At 41.8% G+C, this 25,878-nt stretch overlaps 1 protein-coding gene across 1 annotated transcript in view; it reads left to right on the top strand.

Moving 5' to 3' along the window:
- The window catches only part of MTCL1 (microtubule crosslinking factor 1), a 474,698-nt gene that overhangs the window by 317,339 nt on the left and 131,481 nt on the right, over positions 1 to 25,878 (top strand). The window contains exons 10-13 of the mRNA XM_030187538.1: positions 704 to 871; positions 6,044 to 6,295; positions 19,271 to 19,576; positions 23,682 to 23,722. Coding sequence (XP_030043398.1) covers positions 704 to 871; positions 6,044 to 6,295; positions 19,271 to 19,576; positions 23,682 to 23,722 — 767 coding nt within the window. The remainder of the gene's footprint in view (positions 1 to 703; positions 872 to 6,043; positions 6,296 to 19,270; positions 19,577 to 23,681; positions 23,723 to 25,878) is intronic.

The raw sequence follows: 25,878 nt of genomic DNA, 5'->3' as shown, positions 1-25,878 counted from the left end.
AGATGATGTTGATTTCCTGGTCCTTCTGGAGCAAATTGATCTGTGGTGTGTGAAAATTCCCTTGTTTTTGGTGTTATTTCAGTGTTTTAAAAAAAGCGGTTGCAAGATTTGAAGCAATGACAAATGTAAAGTGTTTAGAACAATTATGAACAACCATCTTGCTGGCATTTGTAATGCAGATGGTTCGGTTCTTCAGTATTTTTTTTTTAAACACTTTCAGTGATGGAATAACGTAGTGGTTACTAAGAAACGTTTGTGCTCATTTTCAGTGAGTACTATGGTAAACAAGCGTGGAAACAGCCAGTCTTATGTAGCATTCAGCACCTCGTTTGTCGAGAATTAGAACTTTTTGTACCTGTAGAGCTGAGCATAATTTGTTCTCAAGAGACTGCTTCTCTTCTGTATTGTACTTCCTGACACACAGTGGAGAGTCATAGATTTGCCTAGAGACCATTCAAAGTTTTAATAGATAACACAGCTATAAAGTTAAGTGTTTAGGGGTTTTACTTTATTGTTAGTCTGTGTGCATTATATTTTTGTACTAGTAGAAAATTCAAAACGCTTGTATACTTTTTGCAACGTATTAAATCTGCAAACTTTGAACCCCTTGCCTAACAGTTGAACCAGATGAAAACGTGTTGCAAAAAGAGAGTAGAAAGCATTTTGACAAGAGATTTGTCTAAACGAGTCTTTGTTTTTGAAGGCAAGTGAGGATCGGCAGCTTTTGGGTGCCCTGAAGGGTCTGTTAGATGATTTCCGATCTGAGCTGCGGGATGAAGAACAGGAGCATCTCGGCCTCCGGCAGCAGTATGCCACTGAGAAGGCTGCCTGGCAAATGGAGGGGACAGATCTCAAGTGTCGCCTGGAGCAGGTATGTGTCGTGCGTTCTTGGGTTGAAAATGAACGAACCTTGATCCCAACGTATCACTTTATGTGCAAGATGATTAGGAGTGTAATGAATGTCTTATTTAGCTATTTATTTAAAACATGTTCCTCTTATTTTTACAGCTGTACAGTTGTCACAGAATATAACAGGCACTGACACTTTTAGACATTCAAAAAGAAGGGAATAGGAATTGCCAGCAGATAGGCAGGCACATTGTGTCTGCCTGCTCCAGTCTGTTTTGCTGCACCACAGTCCCTATTGATCAGTTTCTCTTTGCCCTTACTTTCAGATAACTATGGATTGTCTAGCTTATTCCTATGCCTTTGTGAAGTCTACATTTTTGTTTTATTGCCTTTTGTAAGGAGGTTGTTCCACGTGCTCAGAACCCTTTCTGGGATAGTGTATCTGACTTCTGAATCTACCTACTTCCTACCTCATTCATGACCACTTGTCCTAGAGCTTTCTCACTTTGAATCATTGACGTGACTGCTACTTTACATTTCAAATGAGTTTAATTTACGGTATCCCACAGTGAACTATTCTAAGAAAAGTGAGCTGTACATAAAACTGAAATTGAACTTTCTGTACACAGAGGAAATGTTGACCATGTATGTATTATGGGTTTTTGAATATTTGTGTCATCTTTCTTTCTCTCTCTTTCCCTACCTCCATCTCTTTCTCTTGGTTGTAGGGATTCAGGTCATTAAGCTTGATTTTATAGTGCTTACAGTGCAGACTCTGCAACTTTTTGATAGTTGTAAAATATGTTTCATTACTGTGCATTTGTAATTGAATTTTGTGAGTGAATTATTTGTTTCTTTTGCCCTCTGTCATGAGCAGAACAATGCAAACTTTGAGTTGTCATAAATTAAGAACAGTCAATGTTAAATCGATAAGTCCCAGTTGAGACATTTAATCATTCACACTGGTGAGCAACTGTAATGTGCCTTTAATTGGGTTTTGTAGGCATCTGATCACCAGATTTATGTATATACTGCAAAGAAAAAATATTGGATGATGTAGGGGAAATTGGCTCATTGGAACACTGCACTAAACTGTGATGCTTATCTGCAATATGTATGGAATTGACTATATATAGATTTTTAAATAATGAGCTTGAAATTGGGGAAATTGTTGAATCACATATTAAAGTGTGAATTTCAGCATCTGTTTCAGAGTGTTGCAGTAAGGAAATGGCACTATTTTGATTACCATGCGCTGGGTAATTAATACCTTGAGACTTCATCTAATTGTCCTTGTGTGAAATTCTCTTGCACTTTATACAAAGTAAAACTTCTACCAAAAACTTCCAGTGAAAGTAGAAATCTGAGTGTTCTGTTCTATATGACTTCACTAATAATAATAAAAACTTTTGCTAGTCCCTTTAGAAATCCATTGACTGCAGTGGGGTAGCCACAGGGGGGCAATTTCAGCTGGGAACCCCTCTGCTTTCCTGGCTGGTGGAGATGCCGAGCCCCACCAGCAAAACACCTCTCCTGCTTGAGTCGCACCTGCATCACCACTTATTCAGCAGGTGTTCTTGGCCGCTAATGTTAGCTCTCTTGCATATGGTCAGTATGCTCAGGAAAGCCAGCATTAGCGGTGAAGTGCACCTGCTGAGTAAGTGGTGCTGCAGGTGCGACTCGGGCAGGAGAGGTCTTCGGCTGGCGGTGCTTGGCATCCCCACCAACTCAAGTATTTATATTTTGAGGAGCCAAGGGCAGAGACTGAGGTCATGGGTGGGGGGGGGGGGGGGGGGGGGGGAGAGAATTACATGCCCACCCACCTTGGGCTAAGGCCATCCCAGAATTGGCCATCTGGCTATGCCACTGGTTGGCAGTTTCCCTTTGTCCCCTTCTTTCATTTGAGACATTTGATTTTGTGATTTTCAAGGACAGCATAGTGGTAATTTTGTCATTTTCTTAATATCTTGAGTTTTATTCATTTTAAAAACTTTATGAATCATTTTAGTGTTTTTACAAATATTATATATTTTTTAATTAATGTGCTGTATTTAAATGTCCATTGAGAAGGTAAGAGAGAGCCAGTTTCTTAAATGATACTTGAAGCTGGCTATCTCTTACCTTCTCAATGGACATTTAAATACAGCACATTATTTAATTAAAAAAAAATAATAATAACTTTAACTCAGATCTAGCAATCACGGTGGTTGCATAAGACACTCCTGCTTCCCTCAGGCTAGGATTATATACAGAAGGGGGTTTCTAATAGCCCAGGGAAACTCTAGACTACTGGACAGATCATGCATATGCCTTAAAATTCCTCTTACGAACCCTTTGTATGGGATCATGCATTGCTGGTTCCAAACAAAAGATATGAATAGTGGCAGATTTGTTTGCATTTTTTTTCAGTAGCAGTCTGAGTATACTCTAACAGGTAAGCTAAGTGATATTGTATGTTACAGTGAGCTTATTCTAACATACTCAATAAACAGATGCAACCAGAACCAGGACTTTATTTAGTGTACAAGGCTTTTCATCTTGTAACAACTTGAGAAAGGTATCATCTTAGCAAAGTATCAGTAAGAATGCCAACAAAACAGTAACTGATACACAGTGCTTCAATCCCTACAACAAAACAGTACCACCTAGTGGCCCTAAAGTATATTGTACTCTTTAATATATTAGGCTGTAACTTATGGCTGTTGTACATCTTAGCAGTGATCTGAGCTTTTTTCTTTTTGTTACATTTGTACCCCGCGCTTTCCCACTCATGGCAGGCTCAATGCGGCTTACATGGGGCAATGGAGGGTTAAGTGACTTGCCCAGAGTCACAAGGTGCTGCCTGTGCCTGAAGTGGGAATCGAACTCAGTTCCCCAGGACCAAAGTCCACCACCCTAACCACTAGGCCATTGAACTCTAGTCTTTGAAGTGATAGAAAATAATGTATCACTTACTGTAACTTCTGGAAAATTAAGGGGACTGCTTAGTGGCAACCGAGCCAGTTATGCAAATTGGTAGTGTTCTTGCCTCCTTGTAGAAGGATCAGCATTATCTTAAAAATAACCAAGAGATATTGCATTGTCCATTCATGGCATGGTATTCCTGTATACACCATGATTGGTTTATGTTTATTTGTGACTTGCTGGGCCATCTTTTGTAGTCCAAACATCAAAGCAGTTTACAAATCTACCAGATAGATTAAAAAAAAAAAAAAAAAAAAAAACTCCAAATACAGAGGGATAGAACAATCAGAGCTAGGATAAAGAAAATGGTGCTACAACTAGTTGACCTGTCCACCATGGTCCTGACATGCCAGATGTGACAGTTCACTGAAAACAGTTTCAAAAAAAGTAACATGTAGTAAGATAGTAGATAACGGCAGATAAAGGCCTGCATGGTCTATCCAGTCTGCCCAATAAGATAAACTCCTAGGATATGACACAATATAACATATATATTCTTGATCTAGATCTGTCCTTGCCATTTACTCTCAACTACTGGAGTTGTCATGGTCTTTGGTGTTGTCTTATACTTTTTATAAGAGGATTTGCAGCTTATCAAACACAGCAATGAATTCCATAGGGACGGGGCTAAATGGAAAAATGCAGATGAGCGAATTGACTCTAAATGGGCATGTGAGACGGGTGGTATAATCCATACATTTTCAACCAGGGATTGAAGTGGCCTTGAGGAAGCGTAATGAGTTAAAAATAAACACAAATAAAATGAATGCCCTGTGTAGAATGCTTTATGGGCCAGCATAAGGGCTTTGAAATGAGCCCTATGCAATATGGGCAACCAGTGATTGATGTAGGAACGATGTGACATGATCAAATCAGCTGCAGTGCACAGAAGTCTAATGGCCATATTTTGCCATCTCTGTAAGTGTTGAAGATTCAAGGCCCTAATGCCACAGTAAATGGCACTACAGTAGTCAATCCATGAAAAGAAAAGTGCATGGACAATTGTGTGCTGTGCTTGAGTGTCTAAGTAATACTTTATTGAAAAAAATTTGCCAAATGAACAAAGATGGAAGCTCAAACTATGGCTGAGACTTGTGCTTCAGAGGTGACCTGGGAATCTAAAAGAACTCCCAGGTGAAGGAGAAAATCAAAGAATGCGATAGGGGAGACAGCAAGGAGAGGAGGAATGGTTGGTTGGAGTGGCCTAACTGACATCCAGAGTGCAAGGGATTTAGCAGGATTTAACGTGAAATAATGGCAGAGAAGCCACTCAGACAAAGCCTCTAGACAAGACTGTAAAGGGCTGAGACAGTCAGTGAGTGCACACACATGTAGGTGGAAATAAATTTTGATCTGAACATTTGGAAATTGTGACTTCCTAGCCTATAAGGCCTTCTCTACACTACGTATTCCCAGGCATAGTTCTCAATGCTCATCTAATTAAACAAGTTCAGTGCATTTATGTAAATGTTGCACAGAAAGCCATATAGGAGATAGTTTTACAAAATTCCACTGCCTCACGCACACATAAAACTTAGCCGTGTGGAAAGAGCACTCCTACTTTATATAAACTATGCCTAGGTGTTACCAAGGGTTTAGTGTAGACAGAGCAGAGGAGGAGTTGTCATGTATGCACATGTGATATAAAATGTGCAAGTACACGCACACATTGACACCTTGAGAGCGATTGTAAATTTGTGCCTGGACATTCATGTGCTATTGGAGATGGTTATGGGAATCTATTTGATGAAGGAAAATAGGCAACTGTTGTCTTTATACACTGGGCTCAAGAAAGTTACATCTTTATTTTCCTCTTATAAGATTATTCCCATACTGTTTTATCAGTTCTTAAAACAGTTTAATAGCTGTTCATTATCAATGGCAAACATCCCACAATCCAGTATAATTGTATCCCCCTGCTAGTACTGTCTAACTGTGGACTGAAAACTTTTGGATATCTGTAGGTTTGGATTTTTTACTTGTTCAATTGACCTTATCATTCAAGTGTATGGCATTCTGATTTCTGAGTAACAAAATGCAGAATTAGAAATGGTAGACTAGTTGGAATTGTGACACCAAGGCTGTTCTAGAGTCTTAAGACAGATACCCTGGATTTGGTGGATCCCTGGGTGGAATGTATTGGACTAAATCGCCAGACTTGCTACCTTACTTTCTCTCTTTATGAAATGTCTTGAAATTTCAGTTTAATTGATGTGTTGTTTATTGGCAGCTGGAAGGAAGAAGTAGAAAAGCAATGGGGGAAGCTAGTCCAACAGATGTGAAAGGGGCTTCCAAACGAGAAAGGGAAGGGCATAAGAAGTTGCTTGCTGAGAGTCACAGTTTGGTGATGGAACTGCGCTGGCAGCTCAAACAGAGTGAGAAGAACTGGAGCAAGGAGAAGGGCGAGCTACTGGATCAATTTGACAGAGAGAGACTTGACTGGGAGCGGCAAAGGAAGGATCTTCAGAGGAGAGTGGGACAGGTAAGAAAATGTCTGTGCATTGGGATTAAACAGCTGCAAGCCCTTCGGGGACAGGGAAAATACCTACCGTACTTGAATGTAACTCACCTTGAACTGCTACTGAGAAGGCATGAGCCAAATCCAAATAAAGAATAGATAAATAGAAAAAGCAGAGGCTAAATGAATGGAGAAGAAGCATTGTGAAAGAAAGAGAGAACACATTATCTTAGTAGTAGTTCTTTCTGCTAGAGCAGGAGACGGTTGAGTTTGAGAATCCTACGTATAATCCAAACCGCAAACCAGGAAGTAGGGATGGACCAAAAAATCCCTGGCTGTAAAGATTTTTTTGGTCCACCGCTAGTTCCTGGTTTGCTGAGTTGCGAATGACATTTAGGTTATTACCTTTTGAGCAAGGGAGCTGTGTTTGAGGATATGAAAGAGGGTTTTAAGATCCTGAATGCACACCTTATGTTCAGAAGCAAAAGGTGAGGATTGCATGCGCCTGTAATATTTCATGCTGTCAAACTGCTCAGTACAATTAATGAGTTCAATCAGTTTTCAAGTATGCCTGCTGCGTTTTCTTTTTAAATCAAGAATAAGTTAAACTGCTGATTTTTCACTGAGGTATCACAGTTCATTAAGACCAGAGTATCCAAGGCTCGTTATAAAATTGTAGGGATAGTCAGCAAATCAGATTACTTGATTGACTGCTGCCCCCTACCACACACATTCCCACAGTCCTCTGTTTTTCTCATGGTCTTTCTTTCTGGCAAAATCACAATATGAATTAGAAAATGAAAAGACTTCAGTTTACAAAACAAGAGGTATTATGATTATACCCACCCATCATTACATAGGTTTCATGCTTCATGAAACTATGCATTATACATAAACCAAATTGATATCACTGTGTGATCAGAGGGATTTTATTTTTCCTGGGGGAGGAGGGAGCATTGGTTCAATGACCACATCCTAAGAGAAGCAGGGTAACAGTGGGCTTGCTTTCAACACTTTGTGTGTGTTTATGTGCATATATGTAGATAGCAATGTTGTTCCCCTGTAAATACGTGCTTTCCGTAGACAGCAGGGATGATGAGGCACACGAGTGGGTGATGCCACCTGATGGCACTGGGACAGAACATTTCTACATCTGTCTGTTCATCCTGGCCAGGCGGACGGTAGTACACTACTGTCACTATCCTTTTCCCTTTTACACATGGAATTTCAATCCAAGGTGTGTTTTGTATTCTGCAGAATTTTCAATCTATTTGATTCAAGGCCTTTCTTAACATACAGTACTACCCCTCCACCAATTTGATGCACCCTATCACTACAATATAATTTGTACCCTGGTATGACCTCTTATCTTCCTACCACCAGGTCTCAGAAATGCTTATTAATATCTGATTTCTCATATATTGCAATATATTCTATTCAATCTTATTTCTTAGGCTTCTGGCATTCGCATATAGACATTTCAAATTATGTTTGCTGTTTCTATTTACATCTTACTCAGCAGTTGACAGTGATAATTTGCAATCTTTTGTCTGCTTTTTATTTAAAGACATCTGGTCTACTATGGTCTCTATAGCAACCTCACTAACAGGATGCCCTATCTTCCCTGTTTTGGTGATATCTTTGAAAGATACCTTGTTCCGAACCATGTGCTTTTGAACAACTGTTGGCTTTCCCCAAGGTTCTAGTTTAAAAGCTGCTCTATCTCCTTTTCAAATGCCGATGCCAGCAGCCTGGTCCCACCTTGGTTAAGGTGGAGCCCATCATTCTGGAATAGGTTTCCCCTTCCCAAGGTATTCAAAACATACTGTACCAAAGTAAGAAAAAAACAGCACAGGTCATATACACATGACTGAGGCATGACATCAAATAACAACGTGCTCTCAGGCTTCACAGATTGTTTTGAACACCCATTGTTGGAGCGTAAACACACACCTTTTTACAAGTATCTCTTAGTGAAGAGCACAAAGTAGCTCCTGACGCAGCCCTCCTTGGTGAAACATTGCCTGTGTCAGGCAATATATTTTGTATGCAATTCTGCCAATAAAGTTTGTGTATGTCAACTACTGATCTGCTTTCTTGTCTTCAACTTTGGCGTTTGTGGATCGTCTGCCTCGCTATTATCTCTGAACTCCATATACTGCTGTTAGCGAGCATGTTCATAGAATAATAATTAAAAGTTGTGATATCATCTTTGAGTTATGTCCCCTTTTTTATTACAAAATATTTAAGAACATTTAAAATCCAGTTTACATGTTTTTAAATATCTACCCTGCCCCTCTCTTCAACACACTTCTATTGCCATTTCCATCCTTTCTTTGTATTGCTGTCTGCTTTCACTCTCTCTTCCCTATCCCACAGCAACTGGCAGCCTCTTTTTCTGTCTCCCCTGTCCCTCAGCCACTAGTTGCCTGTTTTTTGGCTACTTGTTGCTGTCTTTGTCTCCCATCCAGTATTTGTTGTCTGCCATCCTTCTCCTTCCTGCCTCTCACTACCCCTTTATAGCCAATGATAAGCCGACTTGTTGCCACACACTCTGTCCTTCCATTTGTTGGCAACAGTTTTTCCTGCTAACGTGTCTTGTTTCCTGTGAGCTGAACAGTTCTGTTAACTCCATTCTTGTGCTGTATTGCTCACAACTGAGACACGTGGTTGTTAAGATGCAACATAGCAGCTACCACAACCACCACAATGATAGGATGAAGGAAGCTGATGGTCAGAAACAGTAGGCATGGAATGGGGTGAGAGGAAGCAGCCTGTGACAGAGGGCAGGGACTAGGGTAGAAGAAGAGGCTATATATGAAGCTGCAGCAGAGGGAGAAGGCACCTCAGGCAGCAGTAGCTGAGAGATAGGAAAAGAGGCAACAGCAGCTGAGGGGGTCACTGGGAGAAGTGAGGGAAAAGTAGGAGACAGTAACTGGAGGGAAGGTGGAAGCAGAAAAGGTAAAGAAAAACAGGGGAGAGGATGGGAAGGAAAAAATAATGGGGGAACATAAATGATAGGAAGAGAAAAACCTAGAAATGAGAGAAACCAGTTGTAATGAGAGGGAAGAAAGAAAAAAAAATAAAAATAATACAAGAAATATGTCACACCAGTTCATCAATTGTTAAATATTTAAAATTGGAATTTTCAATAGGAATTGACTTTTAAATTCATGTTAAGTATGTTTATTCACACACACATTTATTCAGTTTGTTGCAGATTTTTCTAACCTTTGCCATAAATTATGTCCCTCATCTTAAATGCCCTCCTGAGATGCATTAGTAACCTGGTTAATTGTGAGGTGAAATGGCTGCAGTTTGTGTTCCTGGGAAATTTGTCTTTCACCGTGCGACCTCAGTTGTGTTTATGTGATTGTGTGATGGGCTGGGGATGGAAGAGATCTGCATGATTTAGATACTGCTGTCCCAGCCAAGTGAGGATCTTGGAATGAAAAGCTTAATAGTGGCTTTCATTTCTATATAAGCCAGATGTGACCTCAAGCTTTACTTGAGAGACAGAAGGACAGTGGATTCTCAGGCTGTCTTGTGTCTGTTGATGAAAGGAATTTTCTTTGGGGAAAACCAGGCAATGATTCATATAGCAACTACAGACACACCAAGGAGGTGAATAGCTTAATACCAGAATGAGAAGTGCTAAATTTGAAAAGGTCTTGACCATTTTTCATTCCTTATCCAAAATGGAAGCAACATATGAAGCTAGTTGGTCATAAGAAAAAAGTACTGTAGCATATAAATATATTTTTTTAAAATTGTAAAAGTTTAAAAAAATACCTACCCCCCCCCCCCAAAAAAAAAAAAAAAAAAATCCTTTGCAAACCTAAACTTTTAGTTGTCCCTCTACCAAAAGGAAATGTGAGGAAAGTATGGCTTATTTCCAACTCCACTGTGTGTGTATCTGTATTATTTCTGTATGCCTCTGACCTGGAAGGGGAGGAGTATTTTAGATGAAGTAGTACCCAAACATTTGTTAGTTTGGAAAGAATAATAACATGAAACCATGTGTGATAATATAGAAGCTGTTGCCAACAGATTTCAAAGGATATATTATACAAGTTTAACAGCAGGGTGTCATTGTCCCAAGTCAACAAGTATTGCCCCACTTTTCCAGTACTAGTTGGGAATACACATAGCAACTGGCAGTAAACTACATGGTTCAGTCCCGACATGTCATCATACATGGCAATTATTAAAAAAAGGTTCAGTTGTTAGGTTTCACAGTTAAATAAAAGAAAAAAATGAAATATACATCTGAATCACTAAGAGCCAGCCCAGTAGGGATAAGGGAATGTACATAAGTACATAAGCATCTGTAGGCATGCTAGAGGTACTTATATATCAGAGAACATTACCAGATAGCAATACTATGGACTCGTGTCTAGGGAGGTGTACCTCTATAGCCTGAATGACAAGCTAGCTGTTGTGAAGAAACCATTCCAGAGATTGAATATATTATTATTTATTATGTAAAGAAAAATATATATATATATATAAACAGTACTGAAGCAAAATTCCAAGCAACATACAAAATTAACTTGCTATAAAAATAGATTATCACCAGAATAGATAATAAAATATGATTACCCTAACGGACTAACTAAAGGAGTGATTATACCAATCACAACTGATATCCTAATGATTATTATGAGAACTTATCACGTCTTATGCAAAACACAGTGATCAGCTGAATACACAGACCAGAAGTCCTGACGTAAACCTATCTGTCTCAGACAAACTAAGGACTAATTATTCCCGTGACCATAGGTAATATATCCTGTTATCTCACCTTGCCATCTGTCCAGACTCCCAGTGGTAGAGAAGCGGAGGTCCTCAGAGTCTCGAGCTGAAAACCTCAGCGAGCCTCCCAGTCCAGGAATAAGGTCCAAGAGTTGAATTCTGGATGCAAATGGTACAGTCTTAGGTAAGGCCTGATGTTGTAGCTGAGCAAACCCTGTGAGTTTGTTACAAGGCACGCAGTTCATTGGTGTTAGGAAAATCAGTCTCTGGCTCTTCCGAGCATTCTGTTCACCTGCAAATCCTCCGGTCTTCTCTCTTCTTCTGGTGTTCTTCCCCCACTCTCCTTCAGTCCAAACTTTTGGTATCCAAGGGTCAGATGATACCTGTGGACCAATCACATATGATGACATAATGTCCAGCCAGCTTCATGATCAAGAAGCGAGCCTTTGTTCAGTGCATGCAAACTCCCTGACTGATTGCCATACTCCTGGAGCCATGTCTCTCTCTCCTCCAATGTTCCCAGGAGATAATGGGGCTAGTTTGCAACAAAGAATATGTCCTTGGATTAAGTAATCTTGCAAGGCTCAGCAGTAATTCCTTTCTGTAACCAAGCTGGTTTCTGATAGTTACAGATGTATTTTGGTCACAGGCTGTAGAATCCATATTGTTATAAGAATGGTTCAGGCTTGTATAGGCCAAGACCAGCAAAGGTGAGATCTCAGGTAAATACCCCTACACATCGCCATGCTGGGACAGACCCAAGGGTCCATCGAGCCCAGCACCCTGTCACCGACAGCGGCCAAAAGAACAAGCAATTTGTTCCGCCCATCCTAGAAATACTGTATTATTCCCTCGTCTATTCAATAACATTTTATGGCTTTTTCCTCCAGGAAGCCGTCCAAACCCTTTTTTGAAGTCCGCTAAGTTAACCGCCTTAACCACCTTTTCCGGCAGCAAATTCCAGAGTTTAACTACGCGTTGAGTGAAGAAAATTTCCTCTGATTCGTTTAAAATTTCCAGACTGCAGCTTCATCGCATGCCCCCTTGTCCTAATATTTTGGAAAGCGTAAACGGACGCTCCACATCGACCTGTTCTATTCCACTCATTATCTTATAGACCTCTATCATATGTGGTAAGTAAAGCTTGTGGAACTTGTGTGTAGCTTAAGTGCCGCTGGCCTTATGTTCAAAGATGTCGACCCCTTTACAGAATACCAAGTCTAGCATATGGCCCTTTTCAACGTTTGGAGATTTGATTACCTAGAGCTGCCATTGTATGAAGGAAGACAACAGTGGTGGTTACTGATGTGTAAGTAACCTAGGGTAGCTCAGAATTACCTCAGTCAATAGATTCAGCAGGTTCTTGCACAGATGATGTGTCGTTGTGAGGTGCTGTGCAGACCTCGAGCAGCCACAGTGGTTCCTTATCTCACAGCTGGATTAGGAGGCATTCTGACTCAGACAGGTAGGGAGATGAGACTGCGCAGTTTGATTCTCTCAGATCAGGACAACTACTCTTCCACGACACTGGAAAACTAATGGCTATTTATGTGTGATCTCATTTATTTATTTATTATTTATTTTATTGCATTTGTATCCCACATTTTCCCACCTATTTGCGGGCTCAGTGTGGCTTGCAATACATTGTAAATAATGGAAATACGATTTGTTACAAATCAGTTATGGATTACATTGTGAGAACTTAAGCGAAGACAAAGTCAAAGTATCGTTAGGGAAATAGGACAAGGAAAGAAACAATGGAACAGTGGAAAAAGACAAAGGGAAATTGATAGGGTAATTGATGGGATTCAATAAAGGAGAATCCTTCCTTTTAGTTTCATTAGATATCTCCAGTACATTTGACTCCATTAACCATACAATTCTGCTGCAAAGATTGCGAGAGATTGGGATTGCGGGAACAGTTATTTTTAACACTGTGAATGTATATTGTTCCCTGCTCAGGATTGTAGATATGCGGGTTATATATTTTAAAATAAATAAAAATTATAAAAATAAAAAAATTACAGGGATGTATGAAGATCTTTGGTTTAATAGGCGAAAGCACATTCTGGCTTGAAGTAGATAAGTATGACCGAGCTCTCTAGCTATTCAGTATAACAAATAGCCAGTTTCTTTGGCACTAATTAACAGTAGAATGTTAACTATGCAGACAGTGCTTCTGATACCCTGATGCTCAAACTCCAGCACTGTATGGAACAGCACCAGAAAAATAGTGCAGGACGAGCACGGCAAAACAACTCCCTAATTCTCAGTACTAATAGTATGCAAATATAAGTGCGCTGTTATGTTAGCGTTGATCATTAGGAAGTTAAAGGGGAGGATTGTGCCTGACGCATGCGCTCAAGAGTTGCACAGCCTGAAATCAGACAGAGAGGAGCAGGAGACTGCAGGGAAAAACAAAAAAGTGCTGGGAACAGAGGCCTGACCCCCCCCCCCCCCCCCCCCACACACACACTGAAAAGCTGAATTCTTTTTTTTTCCCCTACCCCAGCACAAAAGTCTGTGTTTTAGATGGATTGGGGTTGGAAGGTGCAGTTCAGTAGTGATATGAAGAGCTCTGTCCTGAAATCACTGCTGAAATTTTTTTTTGCTTCTTCGGACACCCTAACTCCAGCTCCAAGCTGGCATAGGGTTTCCCACAGTAAGGGTGCCCTTGTTCACTGTGTTGCTCTCTGAGCATTGGGGGGGGAATAGGAAATGACCTCATCTACAACACATTAGCATGCAATTAGTGCTGATCATTGGTTTCCCTCTTTAAGGGCCTCTGAGCATTGTTTGCTGGCAAATGCAGTGGCTAGTCTGGTGCTAATACCTCTAGCCACCCAGGTTTGCTTCTGGGCATTGGGGCCTGAGTCCCTTCTAGGAAATGAGATTCTCTAGGAGATATGTAGTCATCAGCCCTGTAGATCTGCTTATCTATCTATATTTTGTGCTTTTAAAACTTGAAACAAGGTCCAATAACGGGCATTTGTTTTTAATACATTACCTTCTGTAGTTTTCATAGCCAGTAGTTCCTGTTTATATGTGGTCCAAATTTAGAAATGCTGTTTTTAAGCCTCTTATAAACAAGAGGGAGCACAACAGGGGCATATACATTGGTAGTTTGCACATTTTCCCCAGAAGTGGAGCCAGGTTGACGGCGTGGGGGGAGCGAGAGCGGACTTCTGCCGGCACTGGCGCACAATTTCAATGCAACACATTGAGAAAAAAATAGGCGCTGAGCTGGCAGAACTCCGTTTGGGAAGTGGCCGCTCCCCTGGCACCCCCCCCCTGGCTACGCCACTGATTTTTCCCCTTTTGAAATGCTCCTAGTAGAGGGAAGGGGATTTCTTTGAATTAACCTTTTTAATGTTTTTGCTGCGGACCATCCCATAATGATGGATTCTTAATTTTAACTACTTCATCTTCAGATTCTTATGAATTTGGGCTTATGATTACCGTGCACTGTTTAAACCTTTTGCCTGTATACCAGTTTTCCTCTATAGACTCGGCAGCAATTGCTTCTATTGCTGAATCAGCAGATAAGGATGTTCAAACAGTACTGAATCATAATTAAATATTTGCAGGCACTGTAATTTTGTCGTCGGCTGTTTGCAAAGAAACTTAGCCAGTATTTATGCAGGTCCATGTCAACTGCATAGATTTTATTTGGCTTTCTGCACTTTAATTAAAGGGGTCACTTTCCCAGGCAAAAGTATAGTAAACAGGAAGCGCAGTGATTATAGAGTGCCAGGGTTGGTATTCAGGTTTTTACAATGATTTATACTCTGTAATTACTTTTTTTTTCCAGCTCTTTATTTAACATGAACATTTCAGACTAGTTGGGCCACCGAAAAAATTGATTTAAACATGGCTACCACAGCCCTGCAATTCCCACCTTTTAGTCCACTCATGCCTTTCCAAAGCCAAACACAGTAGAAGGTTTGACTCTTAAAAGTGTTTGCCTAGAGCAGGTTAGTAGGGGTTAAGAGTAGCGCTTTCTTCTGGTTCAATTTCAGGAGCTGTGGGTAGGAGGCTTTTTTTTATTTGACATTAGAGTAGGCAGGAGAGGGGATCAGGGAGCTGTGAATGGATTTTTTTTTTTTTTTATGGAGGATGGGGCAGTAGGCTCACTAGGCCCTATTGTTTAGAGTTAGTGCTATTTAGTCCAAATTTCCTTGTTCCTAGTAGTAGCCAGCTAGATTATATAACCAACATTGAATATCAGCAGAAGACACCTATATTTACTCCCCTGGCTTAACACCATATAAATTTCAGAGCTGAGAAGGAAGACATTTTCTTTCAGCAGCTCTAAGCAGCACCGCTTTTTGTAGGCATTCAGATCCCACAGAAATTCATCATTTTAGGTAACAGAACAATTCTTCATTGTTCTCGCCACTCATGAGTTAGGAGAAAGTGCCTTTTTGGCTTTAAAATAAGATGAGACCACCACCTTGATGCTAGTGAAGAGGTTTGTGTATTTTGGTAATCCTGAAAGACATCTTAGATTTGGATCTTATCTGAGAAGAAGGCAGGTTAGAATCAGATGCACATGTTATTTCCCTGTCCAAGTGAACTTACAATCTAAGTTGTACCTGAGGCTATGGAGGGTTAAATTTATTCATTTTTATTTGAACAATTGTTATCCTGCACATTTGGAGAGCTATCATGACAGTTGTACAATTAAGTGATAAAAAGTCAGACATAGAATGGACAAGACAATAACTCACATAACAGTAAGAGACAGTTCGGCAACCAGGGCAGAAGGAAGGGAAGGAGCATAGCACAACAATAAAAACGAAAGATACAATAATATAATGGGGAAAAAAGATGAAGGAACTGTCAAAGGTCAAAAAGTGCTATTTGTCATTTTTCAACCTTAATCTAAAGGGAGAGAGGTGTCAGTTTGTCGTGGTCAGGGAAAACGTGAAGAAATAGCCATGTTTTAAGGGCACATATACATTTTTTTGTTCAGTGCGGGTTCAGTGTGAAAATAATGGGGTGGGAGCTAATCAGCTAAAAGCTGAATCTGAGAAAGGAAGTCACAAGGAGTATCAGTGGGAGAAACAGGGAGGGGCTGAAATTAGAAACGAGATAGGAAATGTCAACAACATAATCCATATCATGCCATGTCATTAAATCTGGAAAATGGCTGGGAGAAATCTGAAAATTCATCCCATGTTGCTTTTGGAAAATAGTACACGCTCATCACATAATTCACATCTCTGTTCCTTCTAAACTGAGCGGGAATCCTCCACATACAGTCCTGCCAGTGGGGGAGGGGAGGCACGGTTTCACTATCACATTTTCAATAGTGAGGAACAGACCAGCTCCGCAGCACTTCAGGGAACCTGACTGTTCTTAGCAATTGAAAACGCAGTATTAAAGCCTCACTACCTACTGGCAGAAATGTAGTTGGAAACATTGGTATAGCCAATTGGGGGCCTGGGCCCCCCCAATTGGATTTGGACCCCCCCCCCCCCAACGTCTGCTGGTTTGGTTGGCGGGGTCCCCAAGCCCCAGCCGGCAAAAGATATTCTCCAGCACTGTTCACCACCGTGCTGCCTGCCCTGCTTCCCCCACCCTCCTGCACGTGTGCTTGGTTTTAGTGAAATTGAGCATGCGTGCTGCAGGGGGAAGCAGGGCAGATGGCATATGGCAGCGAACAGCCCTGAAGGAAGGCTTCTACTGGAAGGGGACGAAGAGCAACGGGTAGACGGACAAAATGTGTCCCCCACCTTGGTCTCAGCCCCCCTCCCCCCCCCCCCAAAAGAAAATTTGAGGTCTGGCTACGCGCCTGGTTGGACTCCTGCTCAGCTTAGAAGTAACAGTGGTGCACATATCGAATAGTGCATACTGCCGAAACTATTGCTAGGGCATTTTGCTGCTTTTTCACCCCCACTGTTTGCCTGTTGCCTGCCTAACTGCAACTCAGGAATGGGCAAACAGCAACAAACTTGGCCTGGACCCAAATAAAGATTCTTTGGGTACCAAACACAAATGGACAAATACCCGACTTCAAAATACCTTTTGCGTAGTATGAACTCCCCCTAAAATCACAGGTCAGGAATCTTGGGATACTGCTAGACTCTGATCCCACAAAGTCAAATAATCTTCAAAAATTGTCTCTATTATCTACGACAGCTATGGCATCTCTCTCCATATATTGAAAAGACGAATCTGACCACAGTGATCCATGCCACGATAACATCACGACTAGACTACTGTAATGCCCTGTACACTGGCCAAACCAAAAGAGTTTGTATCAGCTCCAACTAATTCATGATGCAGCACAACTGACAGAAGGCTGCAAACACACACCCTTCCTGCAAAAACTACACTGGCTACCAGGTCCTTACAGAGCTAAATTTAAAACTACGTTTGATTTTCACGGTCCTCAGACAAAATGGGCCAGAGTACAAAGTAGCACATGTGAGTTTATCTTGTTGGGCAGACTGGATGGACCGTGCAGGTCTTTTTCTGCTGTCATCTACTATGTTACTATGTAGGTTACTTACAGAATAAATTAGCCCTTTACACACTTTTAAGACCTCTGTACCTTCATCAAAAGAAATTGTACGATGTGATACCTGCCAGCGAGCCTTCTCAGGAATAGCCCCCACGCTCTGGAATTTACTCCCAGAGGGGCTACGTATAACTCAAGACTATCTCTACTTCAGGAAGCAGGTGAAAGCCTGACTCTTCTCCTAAGCCTTTAATACATAGGGTGACTAACTATACACTCTTTCTGCACCTGGACTAGCTTGCTACACATACTGTAACTTATATCAGTTCCTTATCTCTTGCTTAACTATACAACGAACCTGTCATGACTTTAACCATCAAATTATCCCAATGACTCTGTACCACGCATTGTTCCTATCATATATCTGCTCTTGGTTCCTCAGCTATATGGTAAGCTGTATTGTAGATGAATGTTCAATGCATGCTTATTAGGTGTATTATTAGTATTATGCTAACATCATATTATATCTCTGCTATTTGAATTCCAGTGCTTTTAAATGTGTACATTTTTTATACTGTTTCACGGTAGTTCTATTATTATTTTTCAATTTACTGTTTTCAAGTTTACCTCATTTTATATTTATGTTTATTCTTGGTTATTTTACTATTGTTATGCTGTTAACGAAATTGTAAGTTTTATGTTAAACTGTACCTATTGTACACTGCCTTGGGTGAATCTCTTCCTTAAGGCGGTTAATAAATCCCAATCCTATATAATAAAACTCATCCTCAACGTTCTGAGGACACTGACATCACTGTCAGGTCCTCCGGGCACTTCCTTCCGGTTTGAAGCCTTCGTGGTGGTGAAGCCACCGAAAACACTGTGCTGGGGCCCCGCCCTCGCGTCAAACGTGATGACGTCGAGGTCGGAGCAATGGCGTCAGTGGCTTCACAACCAACGACTCAGCAGATTGAAGGTGGCGTGCCGAGGTCCGCAACAATGGCGGTCAGTGCCTTCAGAACGCCGAAGGGGTAGGGAGGGGGGAGGTTCAGAAGGAAACCGTGCTAGTGCCCGTTTCATTTGCAAAAGAAACGGGCATGTTTTACTAGTAAATAAATAAAAAGTTGGGCACGTGTCACCTTGCTCCCTTTGTATGCCTATTGGTTGTTTGTAGCTGTGTGTTTTGTTTAAGCTAATATGGCTCTCTTTCTGTTATATTGTCTCAAGGTGGGTTGGGGATGGGGGGACATTTAAGTATTTGACAGTCCTGTGCTGTTTGAGGAGTTTTGTTTGTAAGAGTAGGAGATTAACCATTCATGGATTGCTGAACCTGTAAATCCTTTTCTCTGAGGTGTTTGTTTCTCAGTTTAGTTTCACAGTGCATGAGGTTCCAAACAAAATCTACATACAGCGGAGAGGGTCAAAGTACACAGCACAAGCAGTCCAGAAAAAGGCACAAAGGGCTCTCAAGAATGGAACAAGTGTGCTTTATTGATGACCCGACATGGGCCGTGTTTCAGCATGGCTAACGCCTGCTTCAGGGGTCAATTCTATTAGGGTCCCAAAGGGCACAAACACCTAATAGATTAGTCCAAACCCAAAGCAGCAAAGAAAACAGCTCAGCAGCTAGCAGCAGGATCCTCACACTGAAAGTGTCTCCTCCTATTGAGAGACACGGACTGAGTTATTCTGATGTTTGCAGTTTTTTCTTCTTTTAATTAGAACAAAAACAACTTTGGACAGGATTGCTTTCCTATGACTGGTTCTCTTTATTTCAGCTTCAGAAGGAATTGAGTCCACGGAGAGGAGAAAACCTCCTTGATAACCAGAAAGATGGGCATGTGCATCCAGTTTTAACGCAGGGGAACCTCCATGTGCCTCATCCCCTGGAGATAAGGTCTTTCTCTGATTCTGAAGCTTTACAGTTTGAGGAACAACCTCTTTCCAAACTGAAGGAATCGGATAGGTGCTCTGCTACTGAAAACCTTTTCCTGGATTCCTTGTCTCTGGATTGTTTGGATGAGTCTGATGCTCCTCCACCTCATAGACTTGAACGTGAGGCATTCTCACCCTGTTTGATTGAGGTAAGAAGGTTAGTGTTATATGTTTTTTTACAATTTTAATAGGAGTATTTGGTTTATTGCACTATCCTCTACATTGTGTTAGAAAAAGAAGGAGCCAGAAGAACCAACCAGTGGCTGATCAGAAGGAATTTGAGAGGCAAACTTTAATGACGAGATGTATTTTATATATTGTCCTACCGCATAGGTGTGTAATCCCTTATTAGGTTGGGATTACTAGCAGAGTAAATCCCTGTAGAGTCACTGGGGAGAATGACTGAAAAGTCCTGGGGTGGAAGGAAGCCCAGCCCAAGGGAGTAATTCTGAAATGAAATGCAGAGAGAAAGTGCACTGGAAGGAAGAGTGACAAGGGAGGAGATTAGGAAGAGATAAAGGTGATAGTTTGACCTGGAGAGGAGGGGGCTTTCATTTTTGGTTTTCTGTTTGTAGCTGTGGGTCTTTGTTGCCTGCAAGCCCCTGCCAAGTGACACGAAGAAGAAGGGGGATCCATTTAAAAGAAGTAAATCCATTGGCTAAGGACCAGGAGAATTGCTGTTAAGAAAAACAGTAAATGTGAAGGAGAGTTCTGAGTGGGCAGTGGAGAGCCCCAATCAGCAGCGCAAGATAGGAGCCAGGTGTGCCCATCCCGAGGCCAGGGTGGGCTAATGTAAAGGTCACCCTGGGTGAAAGACCAGGAGGGTCTAAACCTGAAACACAGAGAGAAGCACACTGTCTTTGGGGATAGGCACAGACTGGAGCTGTACAAAGTGTAAATAATCCTGTTTCAGAGTACCTTAGGGTACTCTATACCCTAAGGGAGGGAAAGTACAGGAGTTCCCTTAGGGACTATAGGAAAAACAATTAAATATTGCACCAAGTGATGGAGAGTTTATGCAGTTGGAATGTTCCTGTGGTTTCAAGTTGAAGAATAAACTGTTTAAGTTCTAAGCTGCTGACTACGAAGTGGTCATTTTGGACTGTTAGAGATATAAGTGTCTGTTAAACCTGACTAACTTAAGAGCCAGCCTTATCACTCACAGCAGTATTTGGACTTGTGATGAAGTTCCTGGGGTGGGGGGGGGGGGGGGGAGAGGGTTATCCCACCCGCAAGCACTTCTTTCCCCAAGTGGAGGCACTGTATGCAAGTGAAGTGAGCGAGGGTCCGACGGAGTCTGCACTTTGCGGGGTCTCCAGTCCACGGACCCCGGACCCAGAAGCGCCCAGGCAGATAGGCGTTACAGGTGTTTTAGTCATAGCTGAACATATTTCAGCAGCTGGACTACCTGCATCGATCAGAAGCGAACGCGAGCGCTAGAGGCTAATAGCGCCATACTAGCATCTGCGTTTGCTACCGCCCCATGATCAGAGCCCCCGAGCATGTGAAACAATGCTCTCTCGGGCTCTGAACACAAATAGCATTCAGATACATGCTAAACAAAGTTCTTACCGCAAGTAACATGCAAATGCATACTAAACATATTTGAAATTCCTATCTCAAGGTGTTTCATTTGTTCTTATTACAACAGGCAGATGACCAGAAGCCCCATGCTGTTCCAAACAGCACTCTAAAAATACCGCCCCCATGATCAGCTAATAGCATGCAAATATAGGCACACTATTAGCTCTGATCACAGGAGAAAAGTACGGAGGATTGTGCCTGAACATGTGCTCAGCACAATCCTCTGACAGGACAGCCCAGACCTGTCAAACGAGGAGGTGGAGGTCCATGGGACCCTCCAGACCTCTGCCGTCTGCCACCCAAGACCCCCCCAAACAGTGACAAAGAGGGCAGGAGGTCCGGCGGACCTTCAGCCCCCTGACATGAGGGCCTGGGTGGCTGGAGATCCAGTTGGTCTCCAGCCTCCCTAACCCTCCCAATACCCAAAAAAGAAGCCCTGGTGGACCGTGGGCTACTACCCCAACCCCCAGCTTCCCTGGTTTTCCCAACAGAGCCCTCCCCTGTACCTCTCCAACAGAGGAGGAGTAGGGCATTCCCTTCTCATCCAGCGCTGCCTTCAAAATGGTGCTGTTTGCTGGGCAGGGCTTCTCCACCACATAAGGGAGAAACTCCCTTCTATGGTGGAGAAGCCCCCCCAGTGCATCGCCATTTTGAAGGCAGCCTTCGAACTGGCACTTGGTGGGGCTTCATATAAGGGAGAAACTTCCTTATATGGTGGAGAAGCCACGCCCAGCACATCCCAGGATGTACTGGGCAGGGCACTGCCATTTTGAAGGCAGCGCTGGATGAGGAGAGAGTGTGCTACTCCCTCCTCCATCAGAGAGGTACGTGGGAGGAGAGGGGGGGGCTCCACTAGACCACCAGGGAAGATGAGGGTTGGGGTGGCAGCCCACTTGGGCCACCAGGGCTTGTTTTTGGGTGTTGGGAAGGTTAGGGGGCTGGAGATCCACTGGACCTTCTACCCCCCATGTTGCTGTCCCGAAGAAGGGTGTGGGAGCTTGGGGCAGAACTAGCCTGCAGGGCCTTGATCGCTGTGAGCTGGCATAGGGTTTGCTGTGGGAGCAGCGTCAATATTTGGCATGCTGCCTTCTGAGCATTGGGTAGGAATAGGTAATTCCATGTTTAGCATGCATTTGCATGCTCATTGTGTTCAGAGCTGGCGAGCACGTTGTTAACATGCACTCGCCAGCTCTGGTCATCGGGCGGGAGCAAACACCAGTGCTGGTACAGCGCTATTGGACTCTAGTGCACGTGTTTGCTTCTGATCATCAGGGCAAAAGATTGCCTGCACTGGATTCCTTTAAGCTGGTGTGGACTGCTTCATGACTGAAGTAAAAACCTTCATTTCCCATGCAATTTCAGGATACTCAGGACATTATGATACATGGAGTTCGCTGACTCACTGTTGGTTCCTGAATACGTCGTTAAAATCAAAACCAATTCTCCCATGGGGGGTGGGCTTGGGAGTGATAGGGATGGGAGTTGCTGGCTACCTGGAGATAATAGGGCAGGGGAAGAGGAGATGCTGGACTACAGGGTTAATGCCTTGAACTGTCTCTGGGGTGAAGGCAAGTACTTGACCTAGTGTGCCAGATACTCCTAGGCTGGCCCTGTATATTCCTCAGAAAGAGAGATCACAAGAAAATATGCTCAAAGAGTAGAATAAAGAAAGCCTAATGAGTAAATTAAGGCAGATATTCAGAATTCAGTTGCCTTACTATGCAAAAAAATCTCAGCTGGGAAGGTTCAAAGAAATATAAGATGCAACCCTAAACTGTATCATAGAGTGGATTTAGATTGTCAGTCCTCTGAGGACAAGGAAATACCTACTGTACCTAAATGTAATTCACCTCTGGAAAAGCATGAGTAAAACACTAAATAAAAAATAAAAATTCACTTATAAAGAAAAAGAAGGAAAGTTTTATGTTGAGGGAGAGCACCTCCTATTTCACGACCAGCAACTGCTTTCTCTTCCTCTTGGTCTTCTTAAATACATCAGGAAAAACTCAGTTTTGAATCAAGGAAATATTCACTGGCGCTGAAAATAGAAGTACATGACTGAGTCCTTATCTTGGGCAAACACAAAGGATTCTACTGCTATTTCCCTAGAGAATTTCAATAGCCTGGTATGATCCAGGCCATCACTGGAAAAGTTCCCAGATCTTCCATTTCTTCTGGTTCCCTGTTCTTTCTTCCAGGTGGTACATAATGGGGTTCATAATCAAAAAAAACAAATCCAAAAAGTTGTCTAAGTGGCAGATGGACGTGTTTCTCACAGAAAAACGTTTAAACCCACATGGAGGAGGAGTGCAGCCTTTGGAAATAAAATCTCTCTACAGGATAGACATGGACAGGAGCCTTGTGAATATGTATATAGCCCCTGAAAGAAAGTGCCCCTATAAATATACCTAGACACACCAGGACCATAAGACACACCTAGGTTTTAGAGGAGGAAAATAGGGAAAAATTTTTGAAGCAAAATGTGTGGCGGAGATCTGCTGGAGGACCACAGGTTGTGCAACACTCTTGTATGGGGACAGCAGTTTTGCACAACCTGTGTGGCTCTGCTGGCTGGTCATTAAGGGTTAACTTGAATTTGAGGGGGAGGAGCTGTTTATTCTACTACTACTATCGCGTAGATGTGGGAGAGACATGGTCTGACTTACACAGATGACAAAGGAGACTGATAGCCGTGTTCTGGAGAGATTGAAGTTTCTTCAGTATTAATGGGGAACAGCCCAAATAAACAATATTACAATAGTCCAACCTAGTAACTAGTAACGGTAAACTGAGAGAATGGAAGGAATTTAGATAGAAAAATCTTCTGACTGATTGTAGTTAGAACACAAGAACATAACATAAGAGTAGCCATACTGGGTCAGACCAGTGGTCCATCTAGACCAGTATCCTGTTTTCCAAGCAGTGGCCAAGCCAGGCACAAGTATCTGGCAGAAACCCAAATTGTGGCAACAGTTGTCTCAGAACCAAGAACCCGGTCTTAAATATTTTTGATATATGGGGAGAAAAGGTGCGATGAGAATCTAGGACCACACCTAGATAATGAAATGAGGAGACTAGTTGAATGGAAGTATCAAATAGATTCAGTGCGGAGGTTGGGCTCCCCTGTAAACCAACAAGCAACAACAGTCTTCTGTTTATTTAGTATCAATATGTGATCAAATAGCCATTTTGAAATTTTTTCCAGACAAAACTGTAAAGGACCAATAGAGGGGGCAAATGGATTAGTGGGGAGTAAAAGAAGAATGTCATCTGCATAAAAATGAAATGAAATACCTGTAGCCTGAATAATTGTAGCACGGGGGGAAATAAATTAAATAAAATGGGAGACAATATTGATCCTTGGGGAACACGGCAGGATAAGGATCGGGAGGAAGAAGTCGAAGATGGGGTGGCCACCTTATAAGAATGATTCGAAAGAAAAGAGGAAAACCATAAGAAAATAGAACCGGATATCAGAGGAGCGGCGAGAACTATATAATTTTTATCCAAATGAGAGTAGATTTTAATGAGGACGGCCATCGGAATGGTCTCGGTGCTAAAATGAGAGCGAAAGCTCAACTGTCTGGTGTAGAGGGCAAGAGATTTTTCAGCAAAGAATAGAAACTGGACATAATCGACTTTCTCTAAAAGTTGAGAGAAAGTACAGGTTAGACGCCGGGCTATAGTGCACTGGTATTAGGGGATCAAATGAAGAATTTTTCAGTATTGGGCGTACAATTGCCGATTTCCAAGAGGAAGGCACCTGACCAATAGAGAGACTATGATATAATAATAAGGATCTTTGGAGATATTGTTTTCTGATCAGAATTTAGATTAGAATCTAATCATGTTTTTAAGTATAAATTGTGTTAAACTAGGACCATCCCAGAGGCTTAACAAACTTTTTTTCCCAGTAATTAATAAACAGAGTTATAGAAATAGAGTACCAAACCCATGCATATGACTGCGTAGGATCCACTATCAAAAGGATTAGCAACCAAATTGTGCTTCATAGACTGACATTATTTTTCTGCTTGTTGGTTACTTTCAGTCACTAGAGCAGTTCAGCTTATTTCTCATCTGGAGATGAGCAATCATGACCATTAAACATGGACAAGTCCAGTAAGGGTTAATTTTAGGATAACATAAGTGCAGGTTGCCAGAAGTTGGGTGTGTAAGTGAGACTGCCTGTATATTTTTTTCTCACTTTTAAAAAGTAATTTTTAGATGGTGAATTATGGTGTTAGTATGACTTTTCTTTTTGTGGAAGCTGATTAAATTATTCTGAGTCAGCAAAGGAAATTATTCACCGTGGTCTTCTTAGACCAGAAGTGTCCATGTGTTTCCTTAGATTTTTGCTGCTACTTGGAAACAGGTCTTTATGGATACATTACCAGTCACTTCTTATCTTTTGACAATGTTACATAATGAATTCCAAATTGCTAGGGCAGTATTTCCAGTCAATTCTTAAAAAGATTTAGCTCATTGGTCTGTTCAGAGAGAATATTTAACAGCACTGGCAGAACTGTTTGTGTAAATGTAGAAAAATATAGCAGCCTACTATTGGGGAGATAATTTATTGATAATACTAAAAATATGTAAGATACAAAGGCTGATGTAAGTCCAAAATATCAAGAAGACTAAATGGACTGCGTTTCGGTGCGGCAAGCACATGCCTCAGGAGTCAGAGATATTCCAGTCCAGTTGACAATGGAAAATCGTTAGCCAGTGAATGGCAGATCAGGGATATCAGCCAATAAATCGCACTATAACATAAAGTTGTAACACCATCAAAATGGCTCTTATGCTGTGTTTTTTTGACACACAAGCAATCTCATTTCTACACTTTGTTTCATCATTTTGATGG

Source organism: Microcaecilia unicolor, chromosome 1, assembly GCF_901765095.1.
Source record: "Microcaecilia unicolor chromosome 1, aMicUni1.1, whole genome shotgun sequence".
In the NCBI taxonomy this organism is placed as follows: domain Eukaryota; kingdom Metazoa; phylum Chordata; class Amphibia; order Gymnophiona; family Siphonopidae; genus Microcaecilia; species Microcaecilia unicolor.
Note: the sequence above shows the minus strand (reverse complement) of the source record. Positions and strands in the feature narration are given on the sequence as shown.